Source organism: Procambarus clarkii, chromosome 94, assembly GCF_040958095.1.
Source record: "Procambarus clarkii isolate CNS0578487 chromosome 94, FALCON_Pclarkii_2.0, whole genome shotgun sequence".
NCBI classification, from domain to species: domain Eukaryota; kingdom Metazoa; phylum Arthropoda; class Malacostraca; order Decapoda; family Cambaridae; genus Procambarus; species Procambarus clarkii.
In genome coordinates, this window is record NC_091243.1 from 12462942 (window position 1) to 12485727 (window position 22786).

Genomic DNA, 22786 nt, shown 5'->3' on the forward strand with positions numbered 1-22786 from the left:
ACACACACACACACACACACACACACACACACACACGCACGCACACACACACACACACACACACACACACACACACACACACGCACACACGCACACACGCACACACGCACACACACACACACACACACACACACACACACACACACACACACACACCAGTGTGTACTCACCTAGTTGTACTCACCTAGTTGTGTTTGCGGGGGTTGAGCTCTGGCTCTTTGGTCCCGCCTCTCAACCGTCAATCAACAGGTGTACAGATTCCTGAGCCTATCGGGCTCTATCATATCTACACTTGAAACTGTGTATGGAATCAGCCTCCACCACATCTCTTCCTAATGCATTCCATTTGTCAACCACTCTGACACTAAAAAAGTTCTTTCTAATATCTCTGTGGCTCATTTGGGCACTCAGTTTCCACCTGTGTCCCTTTGTGCGTGTTCCCCTTGTGTTAAATAGACTGTCTTTATCTACCCTATCAATTCCCTTCAGAATCTTGAATGTGGTGATCATGTCCCCCCTAACTCTTCTGTCTTCCAGCGAAGTGAGGTTTAATTCCCGTAGTCTCTCCTCGTAGCTCCTACCTCTCAGCTCGGGTACTAGTCTGGTGGCAAACCTTTGAACCTTTTCCAGTTTAGTCTTATCCTTGACTAGATATGGACTCCATGCTGGGGCTGCATACTCCAGGATTGGCCTGACATATGTGGTATACAAAGTTCTGAATGATTCTTTACACAAGTTCCTGAATGCCGTTCGTATGTTGGCCAGCCTGGCATATGCCGCTGATGTTATCCGCTTGATATGTGCTGCAGGAGACAGGTCTGGCGTGATGTCAACCCCCAAGTCTTTTTCCTTCTCTGACTCCTGAAGAATTTCCTCTCCCAGATGATACCTTGTATCTGGCCTCCTGCTCCCTACACCTATCTTCATTACATTACATTTGGTTGGGTTAAACTCTAACAACCATTTGTTCGACCATTCCTTCAGCTTGTCTAGGTCTTCTTGAAGCCTCAAACAGTCCTCTTCTGTTTTAATCCTTCTCATAATTTTAGCATCGTCTGCAAACATTGAGAGAAATGAATCGATACCCTCTGGGAGATCATTTACATATATCAGAAACAAGATAGGACCGAGTACAGAGCCCTGTGGGACTCCACTGGTGACTTCACGCCAATCGGAGGTCTCACCCCTCACCGTAACTCTCTGCTTCCTATTGCTTAGATACTCCCTTATCCACTGGAGCACCTTACCAGCTACACCTGCCTGTCTCTCCAGCTTATGTACCAGCCTCTTATGCGGTACTGTGTCAAAGGCTTTCCGACAATCCAAGAAAATGCAGTCCGCCCAGCCCTCTCTTTCTTGCTTAATCTTTGTCACCTGATCGTAGAATTCTATCAAGCCTGTAAGGCAAGATTTACCCTCCCTGAACCCATGTTGGCGATTTGTCACGAAGTCCCTTCTCTCCAGATGTGTTACCAGTTTTTTTCTCACGATCTTCTCCATCACCTTACATGGTATACAAGTCAAGGACACTGGCCTGTAGTTAAGTGCCTCTTGCCTGTCGCTCTTTTTGTATAAAGGGACCACATTCGCCGTCTTCCATATTTCTGGTAGGTCTCCCGTCTCCAGTGACTTACTATACACTATGGAGAGTGGCAAGCAAAGTGCCTCTGCACACTCTTTCAGATTCCATGGTGAGATCCCATCTGGACCAACAGCCTTTCTAACATCCAGATCCAGTGTGTGTGTGTGTGTGTGTGTGTGTGTGTGTGACTCCTTACACAGTTTGAAATGTAGATATGATAGAGCCCAGTAGTCTCAGGAACCTGTACACCAGTTGATTGACAGTTGAGAGGCGGGATAAAAGAGCCAGAGCTCAACCCCCGCAAGCACAATTTGGTGAGTACACACACACATACAGAGCCTCGCGGCTAAGTGGACGGAGGAAAATAGACCGGCTAAAAAGCCGGGGTCCAAGAGCTATTAGTTAATAGCAGACGATTCTGCAGACGCACAAATAGTACACACACACACACTTTCCCTAATAACCCCTACTCCACCCCACCCCAATCCGTCACCCAATCAGTGGACACGTCACGAGTTAGAGCGAAGCCTGTTAGGCCAAGTCGAGAGAGCAGCATTGAGTGCCTGCTGGCACTCTGGCGGTCACGCTGGTGGCTGGCACTCTGGCGGTCACGCTGGTGGCTGGCACTCTGGCGGTCACGCTACAAAGAGTGTGGTAGTAACATTGGGTGTGACACCCGTGTCCTGTCTTCTACAGGATGGAAAGGAAATCGGTGCTTTACTCTCCTACCAAAGAGTGTCCCCCTCCCATACTTTCCCACCTGGCAGTACCTAAAAAAGCAACAACAATTTAGCGGAATACCGAGTACAGCGAGTAACGAGGTGGTCCATCATGGTCAGCCCGCCCATTGGCGCTCCGTCGACCAGTAGCCGGAAGCCTTCCTGGGCGGTGTTTGGTAGCGCCGCTCTGATTGGCCAGGACCCAGCTTGGGGCGTTCACCGCGCCGCTACGGGCGAGTTGTAGACCTGAAATATCTCAATTTTGAGCCCTAGTGACAGCGTGAGTGAAGGTGTGACAGAGTGTTACCGGCAGTGACACTGTACTGGAGGCAGTGGTGATGGTGACACCTGAGCGCTAGCACGCCCTAGGGAAGGGCCGCCACTACCTGTGTATATAACATGCTCTCAACCCCTTCACAAACCTCATAGTGACACAGTTGGAGCAGAGTTCGCAAGTGGTATATACAAACCAGGTGCTGGAGGAACGGGTGCTGGCGAGGTAGGCCTATACACAGCATTAAAGGGAAGGCCTATAGTGTGTGTGTGTATATATGTGTGTTTATGTGGGTGATGTGGCTTGCTAATATATTCTCCTCTCCTCGCCAGAGCTATAAGATGCCCAGCAGGATTCGAACGACCAGCATGTTTAATGCCGTGGCCATTGTCTCAGCTCTCCACCTGCTCTCCGAAGGTAAGACTTTGCTCTACTTCCTCTAGCTTATAAGATGATAGTTAATGTGCTCAAACGCTTCAGCGTACGACCAGAGGGGTGCTGAGTATGGGAGGTCACCTGCTCGCTCCCTGTGATCATAGTATGGCGTATATTGACGTATGTGTTGGCGACGACATCTCTGAGGGCAGGACGGGATAGAACCATATCATGACCCCAGGGATGATGGCTCGATCCCTCGATCCCTATCCCTCTGTTCTGCTCCAAAGATTGATAAAGAAATTGTCGGAGCTCAGTCGATAAAGTCGAACCTCCGTCCGAGATCATCCCAGCGCCTGGGATGATCTCCGACGGAGGTTCGAATCCTCGTCACGGCTCTTGTGGATTTCTTCATTGATTGATAAAGATTAAGCCACCCAAGAGGTGGCACGGGCATGAATAGCCCGTAAAGGCTGCTCCAATGATTGCCTCACGAATACATATCACATTACTGAGACTTCACTGCATACACGTGTTTACATCTGACCAGCCACATCTCACTCCCACCACCTTAACCACCCCTCCACTAATTACCCTACACCTGCACGACCCGGGGCAGCTGTCAGTCGACCCTGCACACCGCAACATGCACCAAAAGCAGGTGTTTGCCAACATGTGTAAGTCAGCGGGCTACACAACGTATATTACGATACGATCCATTAGCTTACGGAACACAATTACAATCGTGGCTCTCCAGTCACCAGTTGCTCACGCGACACACGGGATCAACACTGACAGTCACACACAGAGATCACACTAACGTGATGCATCAAATGAACAAATCCACAAGGGCCGTGACCATGTCGTATAGTCGTTTACCCTGTCGTAGCTCAGTCGATTAAGGCAGTGTCTGGGATGCTCCCGGACGCAGGTTCGAATCCTCGTCACGGCCCTTGTGGATTTGTTCATTTAACGCTGGCAGTGTTTGCAATACGTATGCAGTATGCAATAGACCATTAGCGTTCCTCGTTGGTCATTTACGCTTTCATCAGCCACAGTGTAGTTGCGTAGTTGTCTAGTGAGCCGTATAGTGCAGTTGGTACACACACCTGTGGTACAGTGTACCCTGCTACCTGTGGTACAGTGTACCCTGCTACCTGTGGTACAGTGTACCCTGCTACCTGTGGTACAGTGTACCCTGCTACCTGTGGTACAGTACACCCTGCTACCTGTGGTACAGTGTACCCTGCTACCTGTGGTACAGTGTACCCTGCTACCTGTGGTACAGTGTATCCTGCTACCTGTGGTACAGTGTACCCTGCTACCTGTGGTACAGTGTACCCTGCTACCTGTGGTACAGTGTACCCTGCTACCTGTGGTACAGTGTACCCTGCTACCTGTGGTACAGTGTACCCTGCTACCTGTGGTACAGTCTACCCTGCTACCTGTGGTACAGTGTACCCTGCTACCTGTGGTACAGTGTACCCTGCTACCTGTGGTACAGTGTACCCTGCTACCTGTGGTACAGTGTATCCTGCTACCTGTGGTACAGTGTACCCTGCTACCTGTGGTACAGTGTACCCTGCTACCTGTGGTACAGTGTACCCTGCTACCTGTGGTACAGTGTACCCTGCTACCTGTGGTACAGTGTACCCTGCTACCTGTGGTACAGTGTACCCTGCTACCTGTGGTACAGTGTACCCTGCTACCTGTGGTACAGTGTACCCTGCTACCTGTGGTACAGTGTACCCTGCTACCTGTGGTACAGTGTACCCTGCTACCTGTGGTACAGTGTACCCTGCTACCTGTGGTACAGTGTACTCTGCTACCTGTGGTACAGTGTACCCTGCTACCTGTGGTACAGTGTATCCTGCTACCTGTGGTACAGTGTACCCTGCTACCTGTGGTACAGTGTATCTGCTACCTGTGGTACAGTGTATCTGCTACCTGTGGTACAGTGTACCCTGCTACCTGTGGTACAGTGTATCTGCTACCTGTGGTATAGTGTACCCTGCTACCTGTGGTACAGTGTACCCTGCTACCTGTGGTACAGTGTACCCTGCTACCTGTGGTACAGTGTACTCTGCTACCTGTGGTACAGTGTACCCTGCTACCTGTGGTACAGTGTATCCTGCTACCTGTGGTACAGTGTACCCTGCTACCTGTGGTACAGTGTATCTGCTACCTGTGGTACAGTGTATCTGCTACCTGTGGTACAGTGTACCCTGCTACCTGTGGTACAGTGTATCTGCTACCTGTGGTATAGTGTACCCTGCTACCTGTCAATGTATGACATTTGACACCCTTTGACACAGGACAATGTATGACACTCCACTTATTGTCTGATATATGACACTGAGTGCCACTAACACTGAGTGACACTGTTACCCGTTACTTGTCACGTGATATGACCAGTGACATTATTCATGTCCTCCCCTACTCTTCCCCCCCCCCCAGTCACCCCCCTCTCCCTCACGCCCCCTTCCCATACCCTTTCTTTCACGCCCTTCTCTCTCTCACGTCCCCCACTTCCTTCCTCACTAAACCCCACCCATTCCCTCCCTCCCTCACCTCTCCCTCTCTCACCTCTCCCTCTCTCACCTCTCCCTCTCTCTCGTCAGCAGGGAGGCACTGTCTGTGACGTCATGGTCGTTGACCACTTCCCTCCCTTGTTCCTGTTCCATTCTGTCTCAATTCTTCCATTTACCCTTCCATATCCTTTCCCACCTTCGCTACCTCGTCATCTACTGCCTTCTTGCATTTTTTCTTGCATTTTCTTTCCTTGCATTTCTTGCATTTTGCATTTGTTTCTCTCTCTATTCCCCTCTCCCGTTCTTCCTCGCTTTCCTTTTCTTATGTTCTCCTTCCCTCCCTCTTTCTTATAAACCTCTTTCTTGTAAATACAGGGAGAGAAGACTGGGAAGGAAGGAATTATCAGGGGAAAAGCACCAAGCCATTACGACTATATAGCACTTGGAAGGCGTCAGGATAAGGATTTGGGATGGAACGGGGGGGAAGGAATGGTACCCAACCACTTGTGGACGGTCGGGGATTGAACGCCGACCTGCATAAAGCGAGACCGTCGCTCTACCGTCCAGCCCAAATGGAGAGAAGACTAGGTAATAGGGGGGGGGGTAGAAATAGCCTAAGCTACTCTATCCCTTTGAGATGTATTTTTATTCTGTCTCAATAAACATACTTGAACTAGATAATACACTAAAGATATATATACTTAGGGGGGACTGACAGAATGGAAAAATGAGATTTTCACAATAATTACCAACAGCAAAGAAGGACAAGGATAACATCTTGATAATTAGAAGAATCAGAGATGTTAGAGCAAGTTTGATATTAATGCGAGATTATGTGAGAAAATGGAATGAACAGAAGGAACATGTTGAAGAAGCCAATTTCATTCATTATTTTAAAAGTAGCTACGAGAGGAAAATAGATCAGGAGATATGCTGCATTAGGCTAGAAAGACGGGGTCCAAGAGCTCAAACCCTGCTAATACAAATAGCTGAGTACACATATGTGTGTCAGTGATCATCTGGGACACATATGTATATATGTCAGTGGTCATCTCGGACACATGAGTGACACAACGTTAAATGGACCACTAGTACACCTGTGTCGTCACCCTCCTGCTCCCTAACACCAAACCCATTCCATTTCGCCCCTCTCACCTTTCCCCCCTCACCCATTCCATTCTTATCTCCCCTCCTATCCCATTCCTCCCCATCCCAGAGATATATGACCATCGCCTCTGTCACGGAGCCGACGGGAAACATCTCCCGTCACGCAGGGTGCAGTCGCACCTCCGCAGATCTCCAGTATCAGCTCTTGATACTGGTAATGGCTCAAAAGGGCCACCACTTACGGGCTATTCATGCCCGTGCCACCTTTTGGGTGGCTTAATCTTCATCAATCAATCATCAATCGTCACGGAGCAGCCACAGCTTTCAGGAGATGACAGTTTTCCTCACATTGCGCGAGTGTGTAAGACTTCGATGCGCCCCACTGAACTGCTTCGGAAGAGGGCGAGCGGTGGAGCCGAGGTTCACAGCTCCGAGCAATGTTTGTGGGCTCCACTGAACCAAACTTCTCCAAATTTACACCTTTTGTGTCCAGATGGTCCTTATAGCCACAGGCCAGATGCTCGCTAATCCGGCCCAAACCCCAATTGGTCTGTGAACGAAAAATGACTTTACACATAGCTCCGGAATCTTTTCATCTGCTCGAATCGTACTTTTGTATATGTTTCATTTACGTATGGGACAAATAAGGTCCAAGCTGACATGTAACTATGGGTCTGTCTAGGCCTCCTGTTAGTCGCTGGGCTCAACACCCTTTGTAGTCTTCCTGTCACTGCTCCTGTCATGATATCTTCACCTTTCTAAGGCACAGCTATCGGCACTGTTCCATTCTCTTGGCTCTTGGTTACAAAGACACCTCTTTCTATGTGTCTTTGCTTGCTTTTTTATCTTTCCCATCTGGTAATCACCAAGGATACACTGTATCCTCTGTCCTGTATCCCTGAGGATACACTGTATCCTCGCGGGTTACCAGGCCAGAGAGAGATAACAAGCAAGCATAGAAACATAGGAAGACGTGTCATTTGATTACCTCAAAAATAAGAGTATCTATAACTGCTTTTATATCTGATTATTGTTTGACAGAGGGTGTGTGTGTGTGTGTGTGTGTGTGTGTGTGTGTGTGTGTGTGTGTGTGTGTGTGTGTGTGTGTGTGTGTGTGATGAAATATGAAAGTGAATTTTGTGGGCGTGGAGGGAGTAAATCTTAAGTCTAGTGAACACCATCTGTCTGCTGCGGAATCTATGAGGCGTGCCTGGTAGAGGCACCTTGGGCCCCCTGGTGTGGCACCTCGGGCCCCCTGGTGAGGCACCTCGGGCCCCTTGGTGTGGCACCTCGGGCCCTCTGGTGTGGCACCTCGGTGTGTTGATCAATGTGGTAATACCAGCGAGTCGCGTGTCCCTAAAACACGATCCACCAGTTTCCATCCAGATCCCCAGTTTATGCTGAATGAGCACGGGCAAAGAGCCAATGGATCGGTGCACAGTCGTCTCACCCTGACCGAGGCTCGAACCCGGGTTTGGTTGCTTCGTTGGTGAAAGCTTCGGGGGGTTGTGATTTGGCCCTCGTGTGACCTCATAGTTCTGGTGTATATGTGAGGCTTCTCATCTCGTCTCTTTCCACCACTTACATTAAAGACAGTCACATGTAAGACTGGTACACGTCCACAGTCACACGTAAGACTGGTTCACGTACACAATCACATGTAAGACTGGTACACGTACACAGTCACATGTAAGACTGGTTCACGTACACAGTCACATGTAAGACTGGTACACGTACACAGTCACATGTAAGACTGGTTCACGTACACAGTCACATGTAAGACTGGTACACGTACACAGTCACATGTAAGACTGGTACACGTACACAGTCACATGTAAGACTGGTTCACTTTCACAGTCACATGTAAGACTGGTACACGTCCACAGTCACATGTAAGACTGGTTCACTTACACAGTCACATGTGTAAGACTGAGAAATATCGTAGCACACATAAAGGGAAGACTTTGGCAGGCACTAAACAAAAATATCCATATATCCTTGGTCTGTGCCACGCCAACTATGCCGAGAACAGTCACCTCATAAACTTTGCGAGATGAGCAGACGTACGAAATACCGACCAAGTATTCCGGCGAGGAAGGCAGTTCCAGAGGCCCAGCCTCCCAATCCAATTGGTTTCTCGAGTCATATATCTCTCCTGAACGGCGATGTTTGAAGGCGTGAACTCCTGTGTTAGTCCAGAGACTCTCCAGGCCCCAGAGTCACTCAAGTACTTACCAACCTGTACATCTCCTTCTCAATATCTTGCTGCATTGTTGACACTGATTAAACAGTTTACAAACATCAAAGCTTCGCAAGCAACAGCCTCCTGGCGCGTCGAGCTCGTCACCTGATTAATATATGTAAACAAAGTCGCCAAAGATTGAGAAATTATGCAAAAGTTCGTAAGTAGAGGCGTAACTGTTTGATGAGTCGTGGCTCAAACATCGTATCTTGAATTGTGGATCTGCACTGGTATTTGTAATACAAATGTTGCCTCATATGTCTCTCTGAAACGCTTTTATGTCAGTGAAATATGAGAAGGTTAGAGGCTGTTCAAAGACCCTAACAGTGAGGTGGTTCTGCCTGACCGGATTCAGGAGAATGCGAATCCGGATTTGAGATTAGAGGATTGTTTCAGGCCAGTGTCGAAGCAGATATCAAAGGTGGATAAGGCTTCTCGTAATCGATCTTGCCTTGGGGAGGCAGAGGGTGAGGGGACATTGTGAGGGGAGGTTGTGAGGGGAGAGAAGGGAAGAAAAAAGATTATTACAAATCATGATAAGGAAGGAGGGGAGCCAAGCGTGGCGGGTGTTCATTATTATGTTCCGGTGATGGCTCCTGTGGCGCGCTCACACACACACACACACACACACACACACACACACACACACACACACACACACACACACACACACACACACACACACACACATATATACACACACACACACACACACACACACACGCACACACAGAGATGGTTTGACAAATGGCCATTAGACATTAGTCTAGATGACCCCCAAGGTCAGGAGGATGATGCAGGAGTAAGCAGGCCAGAGTGAAAACACACAAGGAAAGAGACCAACTCACAGGGAACAATGACAAGGATCCTGAAGAAGACTCGAGATGTGCAGGAAAATGACGGAGTGTTGACCAGGTGTGTTGACCAGGTGTGTTGACCAGGGGTCTTGACCAGAGGGGTCGAGTGCATCAGCACAGAGTGGAGTGCAAAACAATGGACATAAAGGTTAGATGAGTTTGGATTCAGGAAAGACCTGGAGAAGTGATGGCTTGGAGGTCGGGTGGCTGATCTGTTGAACCAGTTACCGGGTAACAGAGTGGATGTGGGATCACTGGATCATTGTAAACGTAAATCGTACCTTTGTGGGAGAGAGTTTGGGAGCATGTGAGACGGAGCCGCCTCGTGTAGCATAATACACTTTTCTACAATTTATATAATTCTTATGAGGGTGACAGTAATAGTGGAGGCAACAGTGACAACTGATGTTAGGATGAAGAGAAAATGGAAAGGGTGAGACAGAAACTAGTACACTGCAGATGGGAGAGGACAGAACACATGGGAGGGGAGCTCAGAGGGAAAGGAAAACCGGGATCGACTGGGCACAGATCCATAACTGCTCGCTAAACAGTAATTGGGGACCTGGTAATAAACACATTGCCGGGTCGTGTTCCAGGGAAAGACACTAGAGTAAGGCTTAAGATGTGATGTGGGAAGGGCAAGCGGCAAGCCCGCTAACAGGAGTCAAATGTCGCCTGCTCCTCTACCCACATGTGATAAAAAAGAAATGGAAATTCTATGGGATAGTTAGCCAGGTGGAAGGGAGAGATAGTGAGGCGAGAGGGAAGGAATAGTGATGTGATGGAAAAGGGATAGAGCGGGCGTGGTCAACAGCAGGTGGGGAGGAAAATTACAATAGAACCCCATCAATTACTTGAATTACAGTACTCCACCCTTCTCTCTCTCTCTCTCTCTCTCTCTCTCTCTCTCTCTCCTCTCTCTCTCTCTCTCTCTCTCTCTCTCTCTCTCTCTCTCTCTCTCCCTCCCCTTCTCTCTCTCTCTCTCTCTCTCCCTCCCCTTCTCTCTCTCTCCCTCCCCTTCTCTCTCTCTCTCTCTCCCTCCTTCTCTCTCTCTCTCTCTCCCTCCTTCTCTCTCTCTCTCTCTCCCTCCTTCTCTCTCTCTCTCTCTCCTCTCTCTCTCTCCTCTCTCTCTCTCTCTCTCCCTCCCCTTCTCTCTCTCTCTGTCCCTCCTCTCTCTCTCTCTCTCTCCCTCCTCTCTCTCTCTCCCTCTCTCTCCTCTCTCTCTCCCTCTCCTCTCTCTCTCTCACTATCTCTCTCCCTCCCCTTCTCTCTCTCTCCCTTTCCTCTCTCTCTTCCATCCATAATACGGTCACTTATATATATATTTGTGATCATCACAAGAGTACAGTTATTATCGCTCGCCAATATTTGTGTGATCTTGACACACAAAATGATAGTTATGTTATCATCATCATTCGGCTTTACGGTGACTTTCGATAACAATTCCCTTCCCATCCGGCCTCTCCCACCAATAGCTCACATCATTTATTTGAAAATGAAACCCAAAAATATAATTCCATCGAAATTGAAACGAGACCTATTTTAGTTTCGTTTCATGGAGCCAGACGGGAAGTTTCACCATTGTGCGATACGGAAACAGCGAACGACCTGCACTGGCCTGTTGCATAATTAATGAGAGAAGGTTTCCCGTTATAGAAGGGTTACATAGTGGATGTTTACCGCTAGTCGAAGGGGGGAACACTACGATATTACAATGATGACGCTCAGGATAACGATAACCGTTAATGATAACACCACTAAACATATGCTAAATTATATATCAATACTACAATCGATGGTATAAGCTTTACAAGAGGAGTCACGTGGTTTACGAAACCCTGAACAAGTTTTCTGAGCACAAAGTTTGGTTTGGTGTTGGGGGTTTAGATCCTATCAACTTCTGGAGGGTTATTAGGGGCCCTAATCACCTCTGGAGGATTAATGCGTCTCAGCGCAGATTTCATGAACGTGCGCATGCAGTTTTTTGTTGTGTTGTAACCTCGAGTCGCTGCGACACATTGTGGGGTCTTCACCGCAGGTCCCGGTGGCTTGCTGGAGCCTGGCAAAGACAGTTTTAGTCCCTGCATTCAGTCGTCGATATCCTGGTACATAATAGTAGCAAATTTCGTACTCGTCTGCCTTGGCTCGTCCTTGACGTAGACGGTCAAGCAGAAGGTGTAGCCAGGCTCGTCCTTGACGTAGACGGTCAAGCAGGTGTAGCCAGGCTCGTCCTTGACGTAGACGGTCAAGCAGAAGGTGTAGCCAGGCTCGTCCTTGACGTAGACGGTCAAGCAGAAGGTGTAGCCAGGCTCGTCCTCCACCAGAGGCCGTTAACCCGTGTCGAGCATCAGTGAGGGGGATCGAGAGGGCACACGTCCGGAGCAGCATCACACCGGGTGATGTAAGAGTCACAATGTTAACAACAATAGTAATGTGAAGCATATTGTACTGTCCTCTCCCCCAACCTTTCACCAGCACGCACATTCCACCTCCCCCAACCCCCACCACCTCCCCCAACCCCATGCCTCCCCCCAACCCCATGCCTCCCCCCAACCCCATGCCTCCCCCCAACCCTCCCCAACACAATTACTCCATTTCATCCCCCTGAACCTCTCTTCCTCCTCACGCCTCATATCTCTAGAGGAATGCTCACATCTCTGTTAGTTCCCCCAGCTCCTCAAATTCAACTCCCCCAGTTCTCCCCCTCCCATCTCCCCCCTCCCATCTCCCCCCTCCCATCTCCCCCCTCCCATCTCCCTTCCCCCCCAGCTGTCGCCCCTCCACACAGTATAAAAAAGGAAATGAGTCAGTCACCACCAAAACATAAATGCTGCCATATTTACGACACGGAGTTGACACGACGCTGACACGGAACTGACACGGGGCTGACACACTGACACGTGATTGAGACAATGTCGACACGGAGTTGACATACATCAGGCCTAATTGCCAGAAGGGCGCTATTAGACACAGGAAGCATGGGGTCGTTTTGTCAAACAGCCAGAGCAAATTTCTATATTTTTTCAAATACTCTTTTTGAATTTTGTAGGTGGTTATCATGTCTCCCCCTTACTCTTCTGTTTTCCAGGGACGTGAGGGTCAGCTCCTTTAGCCTTTCCTCGTAGCTCATACCTCTCATACCAGCTCAGTTCAGCAACTCTTGTGTGTGTGTGTGTGTTTACTAGTTGTGTGTTTTTGCGGGGGTTGAGCCTTGCTCTTTCGGCCCGCCTCTCAACTGTCAATCAACTGTTTACTACTTTTTTTTTTTTTTTTTCCCCACACCACACACACACCCCCCAGGAAGCAGCCCGTGACAGCTGACTAACTCCCAGGTACCTATTTACTGCTAGGTAACAGGGGCACTTAGGGTGAAAGAAACTTTGCCCATTTGTTTCTGCCTCGTGCGGGAATCGAACCTGCGCCACAGAATTACGAGTCCTGCGCGCTATCCACCAGGCTACGAGGCCCAATGTGTGTGTGTGTGAACTCGCCTAACATGTGCTAGCCAGGGTTGAGTCTGGTGGCATGCCGCCGGGGAGATAATCAGTCGTTCTGCTGATTGTAATTCAATTAATATTCTGGTCGTTGCTTCTAAATTGATGACGTTCATGAGAGCAGCATTGATGGTCACTTTGGAGGAGGTGCTCTCCCTCCCCCTCACCCCCATCTATCCTTCCCTCACCTCTCCCTAGTCTATCTTTCTCTCCCTTCTCTTCTATTCGCATTTCCTTTATGAGATGGAATCACAAGATTGAAATTACCTTCAGCTCCTCTGAGCATTGTTTCCCCACTTCCCTATCACCATCATCACTTCATATATATACCAGAAAAATACAGAAATATTGATAAAATTGATTACATTAATAATAAAGCTGTCAGCACTATTATTGCTGTAAATAATAACAACATTGCTAACCAAATTACCATCAACAATGATTACATCATGTATTAGACGCTCATATATGAGTTAACTTTAATGCCTCGTTTACAGTTAACATATTAATATTAGATTAGCATCTATAGAGCAAAGTCAACAATGATTGACAAGTTCCTTCACATTTCATCGGCTTTCTTCAGCTGGTCTACGTCAGTCTTCATTATACTGAGTACGGGCACGTGGGGTCACTGACCCCCGGGGCACGTGGGGTCACTGACCCCCGGGGCACGTGTGGCCGACCAGACCGTGGGCGTGGGTGTGGCTGACCAGACCGTGGGCGTGGGTGACCAGACCGTGGGCGTGGGTGTGGTTGACCAGACCGTGGGCGTGGGTGACCAGACCGTGGGCGTGGGTGTGGCTGACCAGACCGTGGGCGTGGGTGTGGCTGACCAGACCGTGGGCGTAGGTGACCAGACCGTGGGCGTGGGTGTGGCCGACCAGACCGTGGGCGTGGGCGTGGCTGACCAGACCGTGGGCGTGGGTGTGGCTGACCAGACCGTGGGCGTGGCTGACCAGACCGTGGGTGTGGCTGACCAGACCGTGGGTGTGGCTGACCAGACCGTGGGTGTGGCTGACCAGACCGTGGGCGTGGGTGTGGCTGACCAGACCGTGGGCGGAATATCTCTATCTCAGAGATATAAAACTATTTTATTCCAGCGTGACGCTGACTCAAGCTAATATACACGAGGTCAGACGAACAGATCAAACGCGCAGATTTCTCTGAACTGCACTAATAATAATGAGAGTAGAGAGGGAGTTGAAAGAGGCATTGATATTTACTCAGTAATTACACGTTTTTACTTCCAATAATCACTAGAGAATATAAATAAAGTTGTTGTCAAGGGCCTATGTTACCTTCCCTCCAGCGGCATACACTTCCTCGGTCAAGAACTCCATTTATACTTGACTGGAATCCTACAATATCGGCGTTGGTGAAATATTTTTATTTAAATAATATTACGCGGAAAATCGGGTGATCTGATGACGTAATGGGGATCTGATACAGCGAGTCCACACAGCTGTAATCCCTGGAAGTTCAAAATACTGATCCCATTTCTACACACAGAGATCACATTAACGTGATGCATCAAATGAACAAATGCACAAGGGCCGTGACGAGGATTCGAACTTGCGTCCGGGAGCATCCCAGACACTGCCTTTGCATCCTTTTTAACCCTGTCGTAGCTCAGTCGATTAAGGCAGTGTTTGGGATGCTCCCAGACGCAGGATCGAATCCTCGTCACGGCCCTTGTGGATTTGTTCAACTCATCCCATTTCCTGAATGAAGAACTGTGGGCATGTTGGATACTATTTGCCGCTCAGGTATTTGGGTAGAGAATAAATATTTAGAATGAGCGGATTATCCCATTATGGTTTACATTAGTTTGCAGCGAACCAAATGCTCAGCGCTCCGTGACCCGGCATGTAAACAGAGCCACGTGGTTCTTGTTTACTACACACACTTTGTTTACGTTAAGAAAGGTTTCATTCACAAGTGCGAGAGTGACGATTTTCTGAACACAGTGACAACATTAGAATTCCTTATCTGATGTTGGCCAATAACTGGACGGGTGATTGCACGGACAGCTACGCTCTTTCCTACGGTGCCTTCCTGCCCTTCAAATGGCATAACTGCCCTGATAGTCACCATCCTCTTCCCAAGTTACTGGCAAGAACCATATATTCTGAGCCAGGAAAAAAGTAACTCGCACATTATCTACCAAAAGGCAATCCATTGAAATTTTGAGTCACCCATAGAATTTCGTTTTCTCTTTCCGTGTGAGGACGAAGTAGAGCTGCAGGGGACACTGTGGTATATTGCGGCGGCCATCTCTAACTCTGCTTCGACACGATTAAGTGCCCAGGATATTTAACCCCTATCCGGAAAAGGATTTACTAATAAATAAAATAAAATATTGGACATACTTGGTTTTCTCTAAAGTATTTGTTGGCGGTCATGGAATTATAATTTATGACATTAGTTTAGTTTAAAATCCAGCTGAAAAAAATCCTCACTAGGGGGAGGAGGTTTAACAAGCCGCCAGCTTCATGTCCCCACCGAGGCCTTTTAAAGACGACGGCCGCCGGGTAAACAGGGTTTGGTGTTGGCCGTAAGGCCTATCAACCTCTGGAGGGTTATTCATAAGTCCATTACAACAGCTTACAGATCAACTATAGGACTTACACTATATACTCCTGAACGTAATTGAGGATTAAAATAAGCTCAAGGTAAATACACCTAGAAGCGACATACACCTCTATGTATGCATCCGATCTATACACTATAAGATTTTTGTTAATTATTATTTACAGAATACAAGTTGAGGTTGTTGGTATATTCACTTTCGATGGTTGGGAGGTGGACTATTGACTGCAATTTGCATGAACTTAATTATTGCAGTTTCAGGGATGAATTCGAAGTGGTTTGCCTGGTGTTTTTTTAATAATAATTATAATGGTTCTATGTTTTTTATAATTTACTTCTTTTTTTAATTGTGATTTTTCAACTTAGGTCTTTCCTCCTCTTTTACCAAGCATGGGGGCGAGGCCGGAGGAGCCCCTTGGGGCCACCACTTTCTTCGTTGCTGTCATAGATCTATTGTGTAATCTTAAGATGATGTTTGGATTTGTGTGTGCTGGTTTTAATGAACTAATTTCATCCATCAGTTTACGATATTGTATAATGATTGACAGTTATTGCATCTATATATGTATTCTTTAATTGATAATAATTTACATTAGTAACACTTATTGATTTACATATAGTTCATAAACACATTCATTTATATGTTACATTATTAACATTTAATGAGCCGTCTTAGTGTTGTGTGGACCATGAAGCACATATGCAGACGAGGAGTCACAATAACGTGGCTAAAGTATGTTGACCAGACCACACACTAGAAGGTGAAGGGACGACGACGTTTCGGTCCGTCCTGGACCATTCTCAAGTCGTTTGTGCCAAGTCGTCTAGTGTGTGGTCTGGTCAACATGAAGTACATAGTTACACGCAGGCTTGGCTGCCTTGTTTGAGGTCAGGCTAATTCCACCCCTTCTCACCCCCCCCCCCTCCCCACGACCCACCAAGCCTGCCCCTCGACCACACCTGCTCTACACATCTGTGAGGATCTGCCCCTCAGACACAGACTGTGCAGCCACACCCAAAGACTTGTGTATACAATACGCAACACCCATCTCCAGTGACGACAGTGTATAGTGCTGTGCTTATACTAACATCTGCATATTAGAGTAGCCCGGAGACGCTACACGTGCTGTGCTCAGCTACGCTGCTCAAGCCTGTATACCTCTTTCTGTACATGACAACACTTCTCACTATACGTTGTAGCAAATAGGTAACCAGTACACATGTGCAGAACAATGCAACTGGTAGCAATAACAGCACTGCAGTAGTATCAACGCACAATACAGCTGCATAGTGACCTCCTCAACAGCTGTAACACAAACTCGCACTTGCCACAGCTGCACACACACATGCTTAGGTGAAGGGTATTGTGGGGGGGAGTGAGAGGACGACGTGGCAGTACAATGTTGTGTCACACAGGCATGTTGCCGGCGGCAGAAGGAACAGGGGAACCCTACGGGATCAACCGGCAGGTGGTGGAGGGCGCAGCGAGGGCAGGCGCCTCCAGGAGTGGCCACACCTCTCTACCGCGTCAGTTGGATGCTATACCCGCGCCGGCTCTCAACCAGGTGGTGACGGGCGATGACCCCCTTCCGGGAGAGGTGGCCGAAAAGGAACTCACGGCGGAAATCAACATCACGGTGGAAGATGATGGGCAGGACGCTGCCCAGGGGGTGGAGGGCAAGCTTGAGGACCCCAGGACGGACGGGGAGGGTAAGTGAGGCATTTTGGCCACCTCTCCTGATCTGGGGGGGTCGTCTTAGCACCCCCGGCTTATGGAGCCTTGTTCGTGCATGGCGCACTTGGCCAGGTCAATGATGCCTTGCCTGTCGCACGGAGCCCTACCTTGCCACCACCCGAGCCGCTGCTTCCGGGGCCTCAATCTGGTCTGCCTGTCCGGCCCAGCTGGCCTGCCTGTCCGGCCCAGCTGGCCTGCCTGTCCGGCCCAGCTGGCCTGCCTGCCTGCCTGTCTACCTGCCTGTCCGGCCCAGCTGGCCTGCCTACCTGTCTATCTGCCTGCCCGGCCCAGCTGGCCTACTTTGGACCAGCTACCTGCATGGACACCCAATGTTCCGACGTGCATGACCGCTTCAGCCACGCATGGACAAATTGCATGATACAGCTCAATTTACTTTTTTATTACGCTACGATTTCTCACGCCTGATGAGTTCAATTGAACCATACTTTTATTTCCTGCATCCATTTGACACAAATATTTGCCAATATGTTCGCGTAAATTGCTTGGGAACCGAAACTGCGTGACGTCCCTACTGTCCGGGGGCAGACGGACGCCGTCTCAGGGGTGGTGCTGGAGCACACTCCCGGGGCCTTGAGGTGATGAGTTAGATATTGATCACGACCACACGGCCTCATCGGCCCTCACTCACCTTATCAAGTTGAATACCCCTCACGAACGCCTCTAATCTCATTATTCCTCAAACTTTTCTGTATGCTTTATTTTGTTAATTGATAATGAATAGTGTGTTATATGGACGTATATATAACGAAAATATGGTTATTACGGGTTCCACAACTTTCTGCGCACATGGCAGTCCTCTCAGATGTAAATAATCACCCTAATTGTCGACTGTCGTCCCCCCTTCCTCGCCCCGGGAGGAAAGAGGGAAGAGAGACAACCTCTCACAAATAGAACTAGGAAAGCGACGTTACCTGTTGGTTGTAACTGCAGTGCCTGGCCTGTTGTCTAGTTGAATCGAAAAAAACGGCTTTTCCGACGCGTTAGTGCATGCAGACTCATTTTAAAGCGTGTTTGCTCGTTAGTTCCAAAGTGCCTCCACAACACACCCTCACAAACAGGTAACTTGCGGTCTTTCCTCACGGGTGAGAGGAGACGCAGACACACCCTCTGAGTCTACGCGTTACTGGACGCGCGTCACTGGTTGTCCACCGCGCGAACACCGGCTACAGTGTCACAAGGCTCCGCGCGGCTCACCAGGTCACCAGCGGCGCCTCGTTCCTCTGCACCAACCACACACACCGTGACGCCGACAGTGACGTCACAGCAGTCACAAGGACCCGGCGTCTCAACTAGTATGTCGTCTTTTTAACGGAATCGACCAATCTGCTAAAATGCGACGCATTAGTAAAACAAAATAAAAGTACCGTCAAATTGACACTGTCAATGCATCAGTTTCTATTGGTCAGGTTGGTTCCATAATTCGCTCGCTTCTGGCGAAGCCACAAGAGTGGTATTTTTACGGAGTGTCAGAACGAGAGAACGACTGTCTTCACAGCAAGAACTATCGTCATTCAGTAGCACATTCTCCAGGCTGGCAACTGACCTCCCAAACCTTGTTACCGGTGACGAGCCGTGAACCACCCTCCATACAACCCGTCCTCGACTCAAGTCCATTACATTCACCGGTCGACCCCACAGACGCATTCATAAATTTTAACATGCTGTTCATTCAAAACGGGAATTTTCTCAAGTATAAATTAATATTATAATATATTAGCATATTGTGCATATATAGGCATAGGTTAGGTTAGGTGTTTAGGTTCTGTTGGCGATTATTTGTATTTGTAGTACGTGGGTGAAGCATTTATAGCGTTGTGATTCGAACAAAATTCGTCAGTGAAACACTTGTTCCGGATATGTTCGAACGTCAGCAGTTGTGAGTCGTGTGTAAACCGCTTTTCATTCATAAACAGGGGGTTTGGCGGGTGCATGGAATCACTTTTGTATCTTTGTTTGGAGGACGGGCTGTACCAACACATCCGGAGATTCCCTCTGCTCGAACTAGTGATTCGGTCCTTCGAACACACACACAAACACAGCGGACGAGCGCCCCAGGTCAGTCACAGAGCACGGCCCTGTCTTCACTCGCTGACTTAACACACCATAGTACCAGCCCATTGTATCATTAGCACAGTATGTATTATGAAGAAGAACACAAAATATGGAATGCATAGGAGTCCCGGTCGGTTACCGTGAAAACATTAGTCACCCACAGCTTCACATTCGTTTTTTTCGCGTCTTTTGCGCTCTGTTGAGCAAGGATTTGTTTTTATTGGAATAGTTAGGTTACTTTCGGGTAGCTAGGATCTTATTCTAGCGGATCAGTATAGCTGCAATAGCTTTGACTGACTTGCTTAGCGAGTTGCTAACGACGAAGTTCGCCGTGAACATGAATGGATCACGTGTAAGAGGTCATAGATTAAATGATAATGATTTATTGGTTGCGTGCGTTGAGAGGTGACGTGTGGGGTCTTGACGGTATAGTATAGTTCTGGGGTCCTTGCTGTGGCCTCTCACCCTCCTCCTGATGCTGGGTTAATGGTAGTGGCTTAAACACGCTTCCTCTGGAACTTATGATCTTCCCGTCCACACTAATGAAGCACGCTGTTTGACGCAGTCTGTGTCAGCCTCCCCCGTGCATGCTGTTTCATCCTCCCCGTGCATGATGTCTCCCCTTAAATCACGCTGCTTGACGCACTCTGCATGAGCCAACAACAGTGCACCTTTTCTGTATTGCAAACTATCATAACTTCCCAACAAACACTCACGCGTCAAACACGAGCCATACTGAGAGTATGAATCAATGACAGAATTATTAATACACTCAGACTAGAACTCAAAATGAATACTTAACCACACCAGTGCGTTAATCAAACAGGGGTGACTAGTATGAATTTTTCACTACATACTGCATGTTCTCGGAAACACCTAAATATATATATCTATGTACATAATGTGTTATGTGTTCGACAGCATCTATACCATCGTGTAACGGAGGCGCAGGTCTGGTTCGCTTCGAGAGGCTGCCAGACACCGTCATGGAGAGGACGCCGATTCAGGCTGACGTGGTAAGTCTTATCTTAGTCTTTTATCTTATCCACTTCCGTCTTGGCTTTGCTATGTCTTGTCGTGACTAAGTCTTACTTCCCCTCCATTCAGTAGTCAAGAATAACTCGTGGTAAGAGTTTACCAACACTCAACAACCACTCATAGATAATACTATAATTTTCTGTCATTTCAATCAATATGGTAAAACAAGATATGTTAGCATGTGATTGGCATCCGACAGGATAAGCGCCTCAATATGTTGAACAGTAAGAGTGAGCATTTGCATTTCCATTTGGAGACTTTCAGCGCCGTGGAGAGGGGGGACCTGCTGCCTGGGTAACAGCTTCTCCCCCGAATCAACCTACCCTGGCTTTGCGCCCTGGTGAGGCCACTCCAGACCAGGCCGACGCCAGAGCGCAACTCCATAGTCTCCTAAGACTGATGGATGCCTACTACTAAGACGGGATACAAGCTCGATATAGCTGGTAGTGTAGTGTGTATGGAGCATGCACTCCACCAGTGAGTGAGAGGTCTATACTTCCTCTCCCTCTATGTGTGAGTCCTAATGTCTGTTGAGCTAGCCACACTGCTATCCCTTTCCATTATGTAATTATATACAGTGATATTAGTTGTGTATTCCTATACCTCAGCATGGCTACAGGTCGCCATAGTGCTTGTGTGTGTGTGTATATTCCAGCTACAATTACGTCGCTGCTAATATTGCCATACATGTCTCTCCTATTCTCTGTTTACTACACCATCCCGCTTCCGTAAAGACGTATAGTGTAACTATGATCAACAATGGTTGTAAAAGTAAGGACACGATTCTTGCAATGTTATTGTTGCTGTTGTCATTGCAAGGTAAGGTAATTATGAGGATGAAAGTGCTAAGCCAGTATGACAATATAGCACTTGGTTGTCCCTGCAAGTCCTCCTTTCTTGAACAAATCCACAAGGGCCGTGACGAGGATTCGAACCTGCGTCCGGGAGCATCCCCAGACACTGCTTTAAGTTGTAAAAGTTAACTGTAAAGATCAGTATCCTTTTTTCTTCACGGTGTAGATACGTGAATTTAGAGACAATTCTATAACCAATGTTCACGGCCACAGATACGCAAGAACGACACGCCGGTAGAGGTCCTGGGGGTGTGCGTGGACAGGTGCCTGCAGGATGAGACGGCTCAGGGCTTCAAGAGCATCTGCACCGCCTTCGACTACCTCCCCGGCAGGAGGATCAACTACTACAACAATGCTCTCGGGTTTACGGAAACCAAGTGTCTTCTCACCCGGCCGCCCGACCAGTACGCCGATATCCGCTACCGCGACGAGCAGGACAGCGTCCACTTCCGCGAGGTCTGCTATACAGGTGTGTGTGTGGAGGTGGGCCGGGTGTGCTAGGACAGGTGTGTATGGTGCCATAATTGATGTGACTTATCTTATTAATATGAATAAAGTAGGTAGGTGTGGTGGAGCTGAGGCCAGGAGCCGAGCGCTGGTGCCAGGAGATCAGTCACCACTTTGAGACCATAGTTGGGAACGGAACTCGGGTCGCTGGCAGTACCAGAGACGTCCTTTACAGAACTGACCTCTCTGAGCAGATTGATTGATTGATGAAGATTAAGCCAGCCAAAAGGTGGCACGGGCATGAATAGACCGTAAATGGTGGCACTTTGGAGCCATTACCAGTATCAATATCTGATAATGGATATCTGTGGAGGTGCGACTGCACCCTACGGAGAGGTTATGTCCTCTGCTCTCTGAGCTGTTATTAAAGGTCATTATGCCTTGCTCAGCATCTTTACCTCAGTGACGTAATTGATCAGTACCCATATTCCACTTCTTGAGTCCTTCCTCGGCTGTGAGCAGTAGCTCCCACTTTTCAAGAGGTTTAATTAAGAAAACAATGACACTGCAGGAGTCTCATACGAAGTAGCTTGTGTTTATATCCTCCCAAACTTTTTCATATATGTCTAACCTACGTTTGAAACAATCCAGAAACCCCCACGTCTGTTATATCACCCGGTAAATTGTTCCATAAATCATCAATCCTGTTTCCAGTCCAGTATTTACCCAGGTCTTTCCTGAATCTTAACTTATTGAATTGATTTCCATTGTTTCGAGTTCTATTTTGTGATAATATATTTGCAACCTTACTTATATGCCCTTTGTGTCCCAGACAACAATGTTGCCACACAGGTGGTAGTGAAGTTCTC

The 22786-nt window shown here is 48.2% G+C and overlaps 2 protein-coding genes across 10 annotated transcripts in view; one reads left to right on the top strand and one right to left on the bottom strand.

Annotated features, from left to right (window-relative positions):
* The window catches only part of LOC123747411 (gonadotropin-releasing hormone receptor), a 92612-nt gene extending 73635 nt beyond the window's left edge, over nt 1–18977 (bottom strand). For both annotated transcript variants that reach the window (XM_069319731.1, XM_069319733.1), the window contains exon 1: nt 18438–18977. The gene's annotated coding sequence lies outside the window, so the exon portion shown is untranslated. The remainder of the gene's footprint in view (nt 1–18437) is intronic.
* LOC123747412 (uncharacterized) overlaps nt 1–22786 on the top strand; it is a 69779-nt gene that overhangs the window by 23815 nt on the left and 23178 nt on the right. For 5 of the 8 annotated variants that reach the window (XM_045729619.2, XM_045729621.2, XM_045729622.2 and 2 more), the window contains exons 1-5: nt 2626–2800; nt 2908–2992; nt 17187–17480; nt 20500–20594; nt 21684–21939. In XM_045729619.2, the coding sequence (XP_045585575.1) occupies nt 2917–2992; nt 17187–17480; nt 20500–20594; nt 21684–21939 (721 nt within the window). In that variant the 5' untranslated portion in view covers nt 2626–2800; nt 2908–2916. Of the gene's footprint in view, nt 1–2625; nt 2801–2907; nt 2993–17186; nt 17481–20499; nt 20595–21683; nt 21940–22786 lie in introns of those variants that run through there. The other 3 variants (XM_045729620.2, XM_045729625.2, XM_045729626.2) reach the window with 3 other exon arrangements.